The sequence below is a fragment of the Cebus imitator genome, unplaced genomic scaffold (genome assembly GCF_001604975.1).
Source record: "Cebus imitator isolate Cc_AM_T3 unplaced genomic scaffold, Cebus_imitator-1.0 Scaffold47, whole genome shotgun sequence".
Classification (NCBI taxonomy): domain Eukaryota; kingdom Metazoa; phylum Chordata; class Mammalia; order Primates; family Cebidae; genus Cebus; species Cebus imitator.
This window is the reverse complement of record NW_016107362.1, coordinates 3,566,300-3,581,290: the sequence shown is the minus strand read 5'-3', so window position 1 is coordinate 3,581,290 and position 14,991 is coordinate 3,566,300. Positions and strand designations below refer to the sequence as shown.

General features: G+C 36.3%; 1 protein-coding gene across 5 annotated transcripts in view; it reads right to left on the bottom strand.

Moving 5' to 3' along the window:
• ARAP2 (ArfGAP with RhoGAP domain, ankyrin repeat and PH domain 2) overlaps positions 1–14,991 on the bottom strand; it is a 190,165-nt gene that overhangs the window by 90,332 nt on the left and 84,842 nt on the right. For all 5 annotated transcript variants that reach the window (XM_017527308.2, XM_017527306.2, XM_017527305.2 and 2 more), the window contains exons 11-16: positions 14,685–14,884; positions 11,555–11,640; positions 10,554–10,736; positions 9,437–9,611; positions 8,833–8,967; positions 270–414 (exon numbers count right to left, since the gene is read on the bottom strand). In XM_017527308.2, coding sequence (XP_017382797.1) covers positions 270–414; positions 8,833–8,967; positions 9,437–9,611; positions 10,554–10,736; positions 11,555–11,640; positions 14,685–14,884 — 924 coding nt within the window. The remainder of the gene's footprint in view (positions 1–269; positions 415–8,832; positions 8,968–9,436; positions 9,612–10,553; positions 10,737–11,554; positions 11,641–14,684; positions 14,885–14,991) is intronic.

Genomic DNA, 14,991 nt, shown 5'->3' with positions numbered 1-14,991 from the left:
AAAAAAAAAAAAAAAAAAAAAAAAAATTACATCAGATTTGATTTGAACACCCTAGTGCTTCATATTATCTATTATAAATACTTTAGTTTTCCTACTTTGTAGTGAATTCCCAAAAGAAATTTCAGAAGGTACAAGATAAGTAGTCTTCAAAAAACCATCAAACCCTTCTATTAGAAGCAAATAAAGAAACAAAATAACAAAACTCTCATTACCTGGTATATTTATCTGAAAATGCCTTTTACCTCCTAATTGTGTAATGATAGACCTACCCAGTATTTAAATAGAAGTCCTCTTTGTGTATAGCCAGGCAGATAACTTCATTGATACTAATGGTGCCATTAGGTGTGGTAGACTTATCATTTTCATAGTAACTCAAGAAGCCTCCTTCCAAAACACACCATTTTTTATTTGTCTCTAAGAATTTAAAACAAAACAAATAACAAATTGAGCTAATCGCAAATTTAATGTTAAAAACAAATACATGCATGACTTTAAATCATGACTGGGTCTAAATAAATAAAATTATGAATTTCCTATTTCACATAAAGTATATGTTATTGCTGTGTGGGATATAAAGCTGTCACATTTTCCACTCTCAAAATAATTTATACTCTAGTAGCAAGGAATCAATAAAACAAAAGTGACTGTGACATTGATGACCAGAGAACGCAGAGCCATAAAGAGGTTGCTGAGAAACAACTCCGAAGCTGCAAAGAATCAAGTGTATGTACAGAGTAGTAAAAGGAAAAAATTGTAGGATGAAAAGTGAGACTGCAGCTTATGGTAGGTATAAAAAGGAAGGCAGGGTCGGAATCTGCAGGGCCCTTAATGCTTGTTCAGAGGATTTCAAATTCATCTTACACTGAAGTCAGCAGACTACCACCTGCAGGCTAAATCGGATCATCACCTAAAATACAGATTAGATCTATAGATATCAAGACTAATAAGGTCTATATACTAGATATAATAATGTCTATAGATAATTTCTAAAGTTGGATTACTGCTCTGTGGTTATTTTAGAGCATTATTTATAAATGCCCTTCTTTTTAAGAAATACATACTGAAGTACTAGAGGTAAAGAGGTATCATGTCTACAATTTACTTTTAAGTGTGCATATAAAGAATGAGAGAGAGAGAAAGAAATATATACCCATATATACATACATGATACCTATGTATGTGCATTATACATATGCATATATATGCATACATAGAATAAAAATAAAGTAAATGTAAAAATGTTAATTGATAAATCTTGGTAAAAGGTTTATCAATTAAACCTTGGTAAATTCCATATGGGAATTATTTGCACGATTCTTGGAACAGTTCCTTAAGTCTCAAATTATTAGTCAAATAATTTAAAAGTTTAAGAATATATTAAACTACTTTCTAATTTTTCCTTTATCATGTCATCAGAATCTTAGGTGGGTGTGGGGATGAGATGAAAGAAAACAAGACAATATATTTGGCTTCAGAAAACAATCATGAGGAGTAACAATCAAAAGGGTGATGTCTAGAGAGCTACAGGACCACAGTATCCTGAAAACAAATTACCAAATGAGAAGTCCAATCACAACCAGCAAAAACAAATAGCATAAACAAATCCTATGGGCACTGGAAAAGAAAGTTAGCAGAGACCAAAGCAATTTCTTGTGAAAGGTGATGTGTTATTCCAGGGCCTTCAAATCCTGAGTCACAGGGTATGTCCTGCACAGTTAGATAAAAGTCATGAAAAGCCACAATTTTTAAATGAACATTCATGGCAAGTTTCCAAAATATAAGAAAGGAAAAGTCAAAATACTAATCAAAGGAAGTTCGGAAGTAATTTCAAAACAATGCAGTCAGATGACTAGAATAATCTTCATAAGAGAATAAAGAAAAAAATGCACAATTATTCGGTACATAGATAATCAATGGTACAGATGAGGAGTTCCAACTCTGTTTCCAGGCAGCTTGCAATCCAGTGAAAGGGGAGATGTTTTCAATATGATAACCATCAGGTTGTCTCTTTCGTGGAATAGAAGCATTCAAGGAGGTAAGCATTCAAGGTCGGAGGGAGATCCCGTAAGCGCCCAGGCAAAAGCAAAAGGCCTCCGCCTATTTCCATATAAATAATGAAGAAGAAAGTAATTAGAAATATAACCATGGTACTTATTAGTTATTCATATATGTGATCTTAGTTATTCATAGGTGATCTTAATTCTTTTACTAATGCCTCTCAGGTCAGAAGTGTGAACCTGGGGTGACACTGTGAAATAAATCACACTAAGGCAAGATACTGTAAGCCCTCTGTCATGTCTGCGTAAGGGCTGCTGGAGGGCGCCTCGGCTGTGCGGCAGCACCAGCGCTGTGAAAGCACCCACTGTTTAGCCAGCCAGGGAAGGAGATGTCCAAAATGGCTGAGACATCTCCTTCCTGGGGAAGTTTGGAGAAAACTCTGCTTCTCCAAGCTCTTGTGGTAAGGCCTGACAGCTGTCAGGGAAACCTGCAGACATCCGGGGGCTTAACTGTCTCTGTGTGGTGCTGGCTTCAGTGGTCACACTCCATGTCTACTCTCATGTTCTGCTTCTGCACCTGGTTCCTTTTATCTTAGAAAAGATAATCAGTAATAGTAATATAAATCTTAATGTTTTAGTTCTTTCTTGGTAAGTATGGAAAAAGCGCTGATGCATTATGCTCCTTACCTTAATTTGGGTGCCAGAAATTCCTGAGCCCCTACCTGAATGACACATGTGATGTACTTGACCCTATCATTGCCACGCCCTATCTACCCTGCCTCCAGTCTCCGACCACCAAGACCATGCCCCACCTACCCTGCCCCCAGATTTGCAACTCAATAAAAGTGAGAGTGTCCCAGCATTTGGGGCCACTGCTGGTGTCCGCAATTTGAGTAGCAGTGGACCCCCTGGGCCCAAACGCTCTTTGCTCTATCTCTGTCTTGTGTCTTTTATTTCTACAATTTCTCATCTCTGCACAAGCTGAGAGGGGCTCACAGAACCCTGAAGGGCTGGACCCTACAGTAAGCTACCCTTCATACTGAAATGACAAAAAAATAAACTGCAAAGAAAAAAGTTTCCATAAAATAATCCTTTATGAGTTAGAAGGCATGTTTCTAAAGCAGCAAACAACTGCATTCAGAGCTACAATCTTTCCATAATATCAGGAAAGCACAGTAGGAGGAAAGTCATAGAAAGGTGAAACTGAAGAAACCCTATTTGGCCAGAGAATCAGATTATACATGAAGCTGGGAAATGGGAAACAAGATTGCAGGTTCATGGCAGAGGCCAGACCCCAACAGTCTCACTTGACAGGTGTTCAGAAGTTTGTGCCTCTCTCACTTAGACAAGTGGGACCCATTTGAAAGTCTTAAACAAACAGTGCCAAACGAATTAAGCATAACATAAATGTGACTGCAGAATCTCATTATGTAAATTCTAATGGGAAACAAATGACAGATCTCTTTAAAAGGGTAGGTAGAGACTCATTTTAAGTTAGAATTATAAGCTTGAGGAGAATTAGTCCTGTGGCATTCTCATTTATATAGCCATTTCTTAGCTTTATTTTTGTAAGTAAAATGGGCCAGAAGTCAGACAAGACAGGTGCACATGTCGTCTTTGAGGATTTATAACAATAAAGCTGTGACAGGAAATAGTGACATTCTCATTGATATAGGAAGAAATAAAAAGGTTTAGCAAGATTAAGTCGTATGATATTGGTCTGCTTGGGCCAATTTAGGTATTCACTCCTAAGTCTGACTTTGAGAAATGTCGGTGCACTCCATGAAAACCTCTCTGCTGCACAAGTCACTTTAATTGTTAACGGAAGATGTCTACCAAGATAAATTTGGGGTCACAGAATAAGTGACTCTCAGGCCTCAGCTGTTCCATAGACAGGAGCTTGTGTGTAAGATGTCAGTAAAGTTAGTGGGCTGGCAAGAAGGGTTATTCATTCTTTCCATTCAAACTTCATGTTGAGATCAGTGAAGAAAAACATTATTACAAGATTTACCCAAGCACAGGTAAAGAACTCCTCAGAGGCGACCCACTGAAATGCTACTATGGAATGAAACACAGGATATAGTTGGATACCTTGGTTGTCAGCTACAGCCTATAAGACAACATACCTAAACTCAAAAGCTGACTGGAAGCCAGGGGCAACTGTGTTTAAACATAAGCCCTTCACTCTGCTCCTCCTCCTCCTCATCAACATATTTATGTACATGTACTGCTTTACACATTTTATATGCTTTAACTCATTGAATCCTCAGGACAACCCAATTATGTCAGTTATATCATGCACCTTACTTGTACCCTTTTCACAGGCATACAACAGTTAATCGACATTCCTGAGGTCACACTAAGTGCTGGCATCAGACCTGGGGATGAAACCCCATGCAGTTGGGTTCGAAAGTTGCTGTTTTAACCTAACAGGAAGGAGGGTTCTGGAAGCTATCCTCTTAATACTGTCACATAGTAACTCACTATATCTGTTATATGCTTGAACTACCTACGTTCATCTAAAAAATGTACTAGGGTAAAGAAGTCATACCTTCTAATACATATGTGTACAACATGTCTGAGGTAGTAAAGGTAAAACTATTATTTTTTGAAACTATGAATTTGTTTCCTGATGAAGAATTTCCTAAATTGATAGTATTCCACATCCACTAAAAATGGTAATATACGTTAGTAATCCTTTTTATTTAAAACACATGTGTTTTAGCCTTGGAAAAACATGTTTAATCTATATAATCTAGGCTTTCACAGAATAAAAGATCTTCAAAATTCCTCAATGTTAATCTACAAATTTAAATATAAACAGACAGAAATAGAATTTCTAGTAATCCAAATCAACCACTGGCTTTTTAAAAATCGAATACTGTGTAAACAAATCAAGGTAAGATATCAAGAGAAAAAATATGGTTGAGGTGGGAAAAAGGAAAAAAAAAACCAGGATGCTGCTATTTAACTCTGTACTTAGGTTCAACAAGAGCAATCCATCTTTCTTTTCATGAACATTAAATTGAAAAGAAAAAAAAAAGAAAAATACAGATCAGTCTTCATAACCAGAGGCTAGAAAAACTTCAAATCTTGAAAGGCTGAACTGACAATGTGAAGCCTCTGTAACTCTGAAGGACTGCATGCAATTCATTCCCACGCTTTTGTCTTTGTTTTTAATCATTTTGCTCTGTGCCTGTCCTGACAAGTGCTGATGGAGTGGTGGCATCCAGGTGCTTGCTTTCAGAGGCAAAGGTGACAACCACACTTTAATCTCTAAATCTTTCCAAATAATTCATTTTTTTCATAAATCTGATGTTCAACAGAAACAACAGTATTGCACAATCTTCAAGGGGGAAAAAGAAACAAATTCAGAAGTTTTTCTGGATAGTTCAACTTTTCCTATTCATTTGTAAGTAGGGTCTTTCTGCCCTAAACATGCTTTGTGCCAGCAATTATATCTTTTTATCCACAGATCAAAATCAAAATACTGACATGTGAGTCACCCATTCACACTACTAGTAACTTGCCTAAAAAAAATGATCATTCATTCCACAAATATTTATCATGTGCTACCATGTGCTGACACTGTTTTAGGTATCAAAGATTTGATAATCCCTGATGAGCTAGAAAACACTGATGTCTCATTGAGCTTTCACTTCAGGGGTAAAGAGAAACAAATGAATGGAAACAGGATCATCTCCATGTAATCAGTGGTAAGGCAGATATACACAGCACTCTATGAAACAGAAAGGCTGGCAGTGGGCTCACACATTAGGAGGGTGCCAGAAAGGCCTCGCTAACTAGGTGGGACTGAATCGCTTCCCAAATAAGAAGGAGAAACCAGACTGGGGGAAGTGCCCTCTTTGCAGATGAAACAGCAGTTGGAACGGTCCAGAAGTGGCAGAAAAGAACTCAGCATGTTCCAGATATAAGGAGGAAACCAGTGCAGCCAGGCAGGTAACCAGGGAGGGGAACACGTGACCATGGAGAGGAATGACAGGAGATGAAGGGAAGGAGGTACAAGGTGGTCTTTTAGGTCACAATAAACAATAGGGTTATATTGTGGAAGAGGAAGCCACTAAATGTACTTGAGCAATGGAGTTACATGATCAGTTTTCCTGTTTGCTTGTTGTTGTTTTCCTTTAGAAGAAATAGTCTTCCTATGTAGCCCAAGTGGTGTTCGAGCAATCTCCCCATCTCTGCCTCCCTACTATCTGGGTGATTTCCATTTTTAAAGATAACTGGCTGGGTACAGTGGCTCACACCTGTAATTCTAGCACGCTGGGAGGCTGAGACAGGTGGATTACTTGAAGTCAGGAGTTCGAGATCAGCCTGGCCAACATGGTGAAACCTCGTCTCTACTAAAAATTCAAAAGTTATCTGGGTGTGGTGGCAGGTGCCTGTAATCCCAGCTACTCAGGAGGCTGAGGCAGGAGAATCACTTGAACCCAGGAGATAATGGTTGCAGTGAGCCAAGACTGTGCCACTGCACTCCAGCATGAACGACAGAGCAAGACTCCATCCGAAATAAGGAAGGAAGGGAGGGAGGGAGAGAGAGAAAGAAAAAAAGAAAGAGAGAGAGACAGAGAAAGAAAAAGAAAGAAAGAAGATAAGCCTCTTTTTTGGAGGCTGTTTTGAAGGCAAGCTAGAAAGACAGAAAGGCAATTAAGGAAGGCACTGTAATGTAGGCAGGACATGACGGTGACCATGGCTGGGAGGAGATCAGTGCAGATGAAAAATAGCCAACTGCTTCAATATCTATTTTGAGTTTAAAATGATATAACTTGCTGGTAAATTGGATGGAAGACATTAAGACAATCAAATAACACCCTGCTAGATTATTTTCACTAAAATCATTGCTGTAATACTAAATAGACAAAATACAAAAGCTCGCCTTCATATTACCTAAAATGCAATGTTTTAACAATGGAAAAATACCCCTAGTTAAATTACATATACAGATAAAGGCTGTCTTTAAAATAAATTTTAACCAAAAATCCATAGTTAATACATAAAAGGAATCATTTAGTTACAATTTTTTATTACATCAATGCAGTACTCAAGTAAATTTTAAAATCAATCTGTTTCAAGATAATATTAAAGAAGGCTGTTAAGTTTATAAGCAGCATAACCAAAATTGTCAAAAAAAAAAAAAGCTTATTTTTAACCTGCAGAATGCTTACAATATATTGAAAAGCCTTTGGAAGAAAATCTTGTGTTTCAATTCCCATCGATGTTTATAAAAGTTACGTGGTTTGAAGAATGAGTCTGTGATATTCGAGTATTTAGAAGAAACATTCTAGTAAACTTATTTTTAAGTATCTTAATTATTTTGATAATTTAAATATGCAATTCATAGACTGTCCAAGAACTTTTATCTTCTGATCACTTATCTTTTGACTACTTAGGGTTAATATTGACAGTAGGAATAGAAAATAAACAAACAAAAAAACTGAGTAAAATCTGACATTTATTATTGGATAGGCTGAGTAAAGGATGACAAAAACCGATTGTCGAAAGAATCAACAACATCTAATTCAAAGGATAAAAATGCTCTCCCATTCTACTGTCATCTGGCTGTGACCACACTTTGACCAAGGCCAAAGTGCCACTGCAACAACGATAACACAAATCAGGTGTAAAGTTCTGCTTCATGCTGAGCTTCACTGTTCATGTGAAAATCGACATATCATCAATGATTTTGTAGACTTTCGTAAGGATTACAATTAATGTATGTAAAGTACCTAAAGTCATGACTTACACATAGTACATGCTCACTACAGGACAGCTATTTGTTCCAGGAATATCTAATAATGCATAGTTAATCCCAATATAATTCTACTTTGGAATATTATATTTATATAATATACATATTATATATAAATAATATAAATATATTTGGAAATAAAGCTTTTATTTTGAAATAAGAACTTCAAATGCTCATATATGAGGATTAACACTCTACAGTGAGTTTGTTATCCTATTGCTATTTTGATTGAATAATATAGCTGAATTCTATGACCTAGTGAATTAATGCTAAGCTCCTGAGCCGGTCGATGCCCACCATCAACTGGCATGTACAGCTTAATGTCTCCCTTCACACTCTTTGTTCCAATAATGCAGATCACATTATATTTTCCTGCCTATATTTCTCAGATTTGTTCAAATGTATATACATGAACATAAGGACTGTGTCTTAATCACTTTTAAATTCTCAATGCCTAACATCGGCCTGACACAGGAGTTGGAAAGATAAATGAATAAATACCCCATTGTCACTCTGCTCAGGTAATTCCCCAAACCTAGAATATGTTGTTACATCAGATTCCCATAATTTTTTAAACCAAGCTTAGGTTTTATTTTTTTTAAACACAAACATACATATACTTCTCATCAGAAAAAAAACTGAACTATTTGATACCACTTAGTACTCTAATTGAATATGTACTAAAAACTTGTCATGTCTTCCCATGTGTTCACATTTACCTATATTATCTCACCAGTAGGGGTGTCTATCTCTAAGGAAAGGGGCTGGATTAAACAGTTTTTTTTTTTTTTTTTTCAGAATAACCCTTATAAACCTGAAACAGAACTGGTTAGCCTTAAGGTAGACATCAGTGAATTCTGTTGAGTGAATTCATTCCAATCCAGCGTAAATCTCTGCTGCAGTTCATGAAATAATATTTGTGCCTAGAAGCGTCTATAAATCCTCAAAAATATCTCCACTTGGAGATCAAATCTAACATCTTAAAAAATCAAAATTTAAACCTAATCGTTTTGATAATAGAATAAGTTTTTGTAAGAGCACATCTAAAACGAACAGAAAACATACCTTCAAGCAGTTTTTTCTCTGAAGAGAGTTTAGAAGCAGCAGAAGCAGCTTGATACAAAAAGTCACAAAGGAATGTGGACTGGGAAGACTCTTGACTTAATGCACCCTCAGAATGAATATCATGTTGAGGGAAGTCTAGAAAAATAAAAAAAAATAAGGCACATGAAATCTAAAATGTAAACATTTTCCTTTTGTTTATGAATATGTACATAAGTTTTGGGATAGAAGAAAAACGACTTCAAATTTACCAAAGAATAATTATAGAGAGATATTTATTTTACTTTGCATAAAATTTGCAAATAAGCACTTAAGTTATGTTTATTATTCATGTATGAAAATCGGATTTACTGTTGGTGGAAATGATTATGTGGGATTAGCTATTTTAATCTTCCATTTATAAGATTAAGGGAATATAAAAGATTCATTTCCTAAACTTTTATTGAAATCATACAAAAAATAGTCTTAGGCATCTTCCATATTTTTGGTTATTACATTTTTCTTCATTCTGATGGTTTCTCTTATTTGAGAAATAACTAGATTTATGCTTCACTCCTTTTACAGATATATCAGAAGAGACCAGGCTAATGAAGAGACAGTGACAAACCTGAAAATTTGTTATGATAGAGAAATTCCATTTGCAGACTTTGCCCAGCCTTCTTGGCTAGCAGATAGGGGGTGCTATGGACAGGATCTCCAGTGGCACACATGACATCTGCTCCACTGAACAGCAAAGCCATTGTTTCTAGAACATCCGGTTTTACTACAGCAGCACACAAAGCCTGGTCGTTAAGAGAAAATATACATTTTAAGGAAAGAAAATAAGATTCTAGCTATTAAAATGAGTAAAAGTCTGACAATTCATGTATGGGATAAAGTCTGTATTCCTTTTTTCCCAAGGCAACTAATAGTAATTATGCCATGAATTAGGCAATAGGCACAAAAGACCTGGTTTATGTGAATTTAAATTACAACCCAAGACCTCCAGGTCTCAATTCCTTGTTTGGTTGCGATGATGTTCCTTCTAAACCAAATCCATCATGCTTGCTTTGGAAGACATTTTTATGCTTACATTCCATGATGATGGCTGATACTCAAAGAATCAAAATATTTCAATATAATAATGAAGTACCCATTAAGTGTTTTTCATATGAATGTTAATATATTTTTCCAATCTAATCAAGAGCTGCAGAATATTTGAATTATTAAGCACTATGGGAAATTGAAAGATGAGTGCAAGGCAAATTCAGGATCTTTCCCTCAGGGACCAAGTGGAGGAAGAACAGTGAGAGAGAGGCAATAAAAAAAAATTATTGACTTATACTATATATCATCTTTGTGCACACAATAGGAACTGCTAGAATCTTTCTTTTCTTTTGCTTTGAAATAATAAGCTGCCTCGCCATCGCTTCTCACCCTTTCTTCCCACATTATATCAGTCCTAAGACTTCACTCTGCTGGATACCCATGTGCCTCCAAATCCTCAGATTGTGGCACCCTGAGTTAGCAGGAACGTCGGTTATGGAGGAAGAATTTATGCTCTTTTGACAACAAATCCTTAAGTGAAACAAGCGGGAAACCATTGAAATAATCTCACAAAAGGAAATAAAATAAAATTAATAATTTTGTCAGATAGTATAAGATTTTTTTACTTTTTCTCAAGAATCTTGGCACATGTAAAAAGGCATTAAAATGCATGTCTGTTGCTATGTTTAACTGAATACCTTATTTAATTCTTCTTTGGTGAGAGATGCCAATAGTGTTTTTCTGAATTTTCCTTCTTTATATTTCTGAGTAATAAAGTTTTTTCTCTTTTCTACTGGTGAGTCCATATGTAATTCTTCATCCTTTTGAAGATTACCAGCCCAAAAGTCATTTGCTCTTTTGTTTCCAATGACAATAAAAAGCTGAATTGTCAAAAAATACCAAAATATATCAATTCATAAAATGCATTTGAATCTGTAGGAAACTGAATTATATTACAAATTAAAGCATAACTTAGTATGAAATGCAGGAAAACACATGAAAAACTCAATTCTTCCAGAAAAAGGAAGTATGAAAGCAGATACTATTATCAGTTTTTAATATAGCCTAGCCACTCTAAATAATGGAAAGAAATTAGCTTGGGAAGAATTGCAAACAACAGTAATTGTAGCAAAAGTATTTTCATTCTTTGACACTCATACTGAGACAGATTCAGTTTAAATGGCCGAGTAGGTGGGCTAATGCTGTCTAAAGTGCTCAGCGGTGCAACAGGAGCTGAAAATGGAGACAGGACACCGCAAAGTAGCCTCAGCCACAGTTAATGACAGAGTATGGCCAAAGTAAAGAACATTAAATTTTCCCAAATGTTTTCATTCACTCTACTATTATTTTACCCATGCTGGGTTTAAACACACAGACACACACACGCACGCACGCACACACACACACACAGTTCTAGCATTAAAAAATAAATTTAAAAAAAGAAGACAAGCCTTTCTAAGTACTTACTACTATTAAGACTCTTTTATACTTTTATTTTTTTAAAACATATCTCATTGAATAAGCATTCTCAAAGAGTTACTACTATCAAAAAGGCTATAAGTCATTTTCATAATGTGGTGAGGAGTTTATCCAGGAATCCCGTGAAAAATTCCTGCCACCTGACCCCGCAGCATACCTTCCCCCAGTCTCTGCAAACTGAAGCCCTACCCCAACCCCATCCTGGTTAAATAGGACTCACCTCAATGAGTTCATTGCTCCAAATGCTAGCATCCATTTTTAGACTTCTAACCTTGGAATCTTTTGGTCCCAAAGATCTATGCTGTCCTAGAGTCAGAATAAAATTGTATTTCTATTTTAATTTGTATATAAATTTACCTTTATTTTTTTGACAAAAAGTGTATATGTCTGTGTATGATTTTGCGTATCTTCTCAACTGAAAACACGCCAATACCTGCTTTCCTGGATGACAAGATGACAAGAGCACTAACAGTAATGGTGGGAATTAGAAACCACAGCTGACTACAATGAAAACAGCAACAATCATCATCAGCATCTGCACTGATAAAAAATCTAAACTTAAAAAATATGTATGTGCATGTATGTGCACATGTGCATATGTACAAACATATGTAAATATTTCCACATTTGGTAATCAGCTAGACATAGTAGGCCACTGAAAACCTTTTGTAAGGCTTGTTATGCATAAAAATACATGTATAAAAATACAGATATTTCTTTACTGTTACAAAAACTTGACTATTGTGAAACTAGTTACATGTCTAATAAGTGTGTGCTTAAAAATCTGACATGAATACTTTATTCAACAAGTATTTCTGGAAGAGAGTAAGAGCCCAGAATTCTATTACTGTCAATTCAATTATGCTGTGTAAATCATCATTCAGTCATCACTGAGCAACCAGGCTACTTCAGATGATTTATAAGCTGAGAAGGAAACAAAGTATACAGGCCACTGTCCTTGATCTTAAGGATTCTTTGCCTAATGAGCAGTGAAAGTTCATTCCTTTCCCTACAATAGGTAAGAGGTTCTATTTTTTTTTTTTTTTTTACATAGAAACTACTCAAAGCACAAAGCCCTAAATTCCCATAGAAGAAAGAAATCTGCAAAGGTTTGCATTTATAAAGACTACCTATACAGGCAATACAGTATCCAGACAGGAAAAACTTACAAGCCTGTAGGAAGAGATGAAAGGCACTGCTGGAGTAACCTAGGCATGACAGAATCTGAGTTGAGGCAGCAGGACAACAAAATGGAGCGGACAGATTGAGAGATGCTGATAAGATAAAATGAATGAGACTTGGTGGGTTTGAAGGAAAGAGGAAGGGTCAAGAAGGTGTATTAGATTTTAGGCTTTGAATGCAGTGCAGACACTATTGCTTCTGACTAAGGTTGAGAATATATGAAAATGTACAGTTTTATGAAATGGGCTGAGGGGAACAAGGATGGCTCCATTTTTGACATGTTATATTTGAGGTGTATTTGGCAAATCTAAGTAGAGATTCTGGTAGGCCTATAATCATAAGAGTTTGGTGTCCAACAGTGTGAGAATCATCTGCGTAAAAATGAGGGTGGAATTAAAGTGATACATAACATCAGTCAGGAGCAATGCAGTAAAAGAGAAGGGAGAATGTAACCCAAGGGAAAACATGTATTTCAAAAGCATGAAAAGTAACCAGGGAAAAAAAAAAGGCTGGTAATAAAAACAAACAAAGAGAATGGTATCTTGGAAGCTGAGTGAAGATGGATGTCATGAGACAAGATGTCAAGAGTCTCAAATAAAGAGACAATAATAAAGATAGTAACTGACTACATGGAAATTGAGACGTAAAATACACAGGTAAATGTGGTGAAAAGATTTTTGTCACAGTTGAGAGAAAAGGTAGCTGATTACAGAATGCAAAAGAAAACTTAGGAAGTTAAAGGAATGAAGAAAGCCTATGCAGACTATGACTCTTCATAACATCTTGTCTATGAAAGAAAAAGGGGACAGAGAATGACACAGAGGAGGAAATAGATGGCTTTCAGAAATCCTGATGGTGTTAATGAGACAAACTTGTGCAAGTTTATACAATGAAACAAAAGAAACCATGGCTGAATGCTTACATAAGAAAGTGAGTAAGTGATGAAGTGGTATGCTAAGGAGGAAGGAAAGAAAGCAAGCAAAGGTAGAAAAAACAGTTGTGAACAGCACAAAGGCCATCTCTTCCAGGGAAACTGGAGAAAAGAAAATGATGGGATAAAATACAAAGTAGAAGGTGATTCATTGGCGTTTTTTGTTGTGATTGATATTATTAATTAGCTGGTGAGAAAATCTATCTTGGTTTGCTGAGAAATGCAGTAGCAGAGAGCTCTAGGAAAACATGCAGGAATTGAAGCAACTCCTGTGGCTGCACTATTCACTGTCTGTGCTCTAGCTGAGTCTGATGCTTCTCTCCAGCGTTCTCATTGAAGCCTGTATTCAACTCCAGTCTTGCATTGTCTCATTATTGTGGAGGAAATGTCATGTTTTGTACCTCTTTTTAACTCCCTAGACCAGCACAGTAGCTAGTATTCGAGTAGTATTTGAGTTGAATTGTCTGTGTGTGTGTGTGAGAGAGAGAGTGTGTGTGTGTGTGTGTGTGTGCGTGTGTGTGTGTGTGTGCGCGTGTGTGCACGCGCAGTGGGGAAGAAGGTGGTGGGAGAGAGGTAGTCCGGGAGAACTGAGGTTTAGGCTGTGGTTAATTTTCTCCAAAACTTCCATAAATACACACCTAAGCTGGTGTCCACTTCCTTCCACTCACTTGGTAAACTCTCTCGGCTCTCAAATACGATGTCAGGTAGTTAGGTGTGAGGTCACAAGAAAAAACCCAGTCATAATACCAATGTATTTTCATAAGTATCAACACTCTTGTGAAATGCTTCTATATAAAATTCTTATTATAAGCGATGCCAGATCTGCTATATGAAGGTTAGTGCTCAAAACAACATTGGGATGAAACATATGTCTTACAAAAAATGACTGGGGAAAGGTGGACAAATCTTCAAGTTAAAGATGAAAGCTTGTTCTGGATGCATGCAAAATCATACTCACCTAAAATCTAGAAATTTCAACATTGCCTTTTAAAAATATATACATGGACCACTAGGCACAACATATGATTACATGCTTAAAAATCAATTTTTATGTCTGAGTCATACACAAGAGAAGTTTAGGCTCATAAGACATTTCTCAATTTGATTTAAATGTAGTAAGCTTTCTCTGGTTTTACTTTTCACAACCATTAACTGAGATATATAATATACAACAATGAAAAGCATTCAGTGCCAATCTGCCACAAAGCAGTGATAAGCATAATTTATTACTAATTACCTGCACACTTCTTACAGATGACAACACAGAGATTGATGGATGCCCAGTCAGGATCTGGGGCCTTACAATCCGCACAGCTCCTGTTGGATTCATTGAACCAAATCTTCTCAGCTACTTCATAATCAGAGAGAGTTTCTGCTATTGATTGCTGCACAGCTTCAATCCAGTCTTGTTTCTCTTTTTCAGTCTCAGCTGTAAAGCTGAAACAATGAACGTTCCTGTGTTATCGATCTCCCTTGTAAAGGCCAATTAAGCAGTATGTTCAGTTTGCATATTCATTTCACTCACAAATCAAACAGCTGAAAAA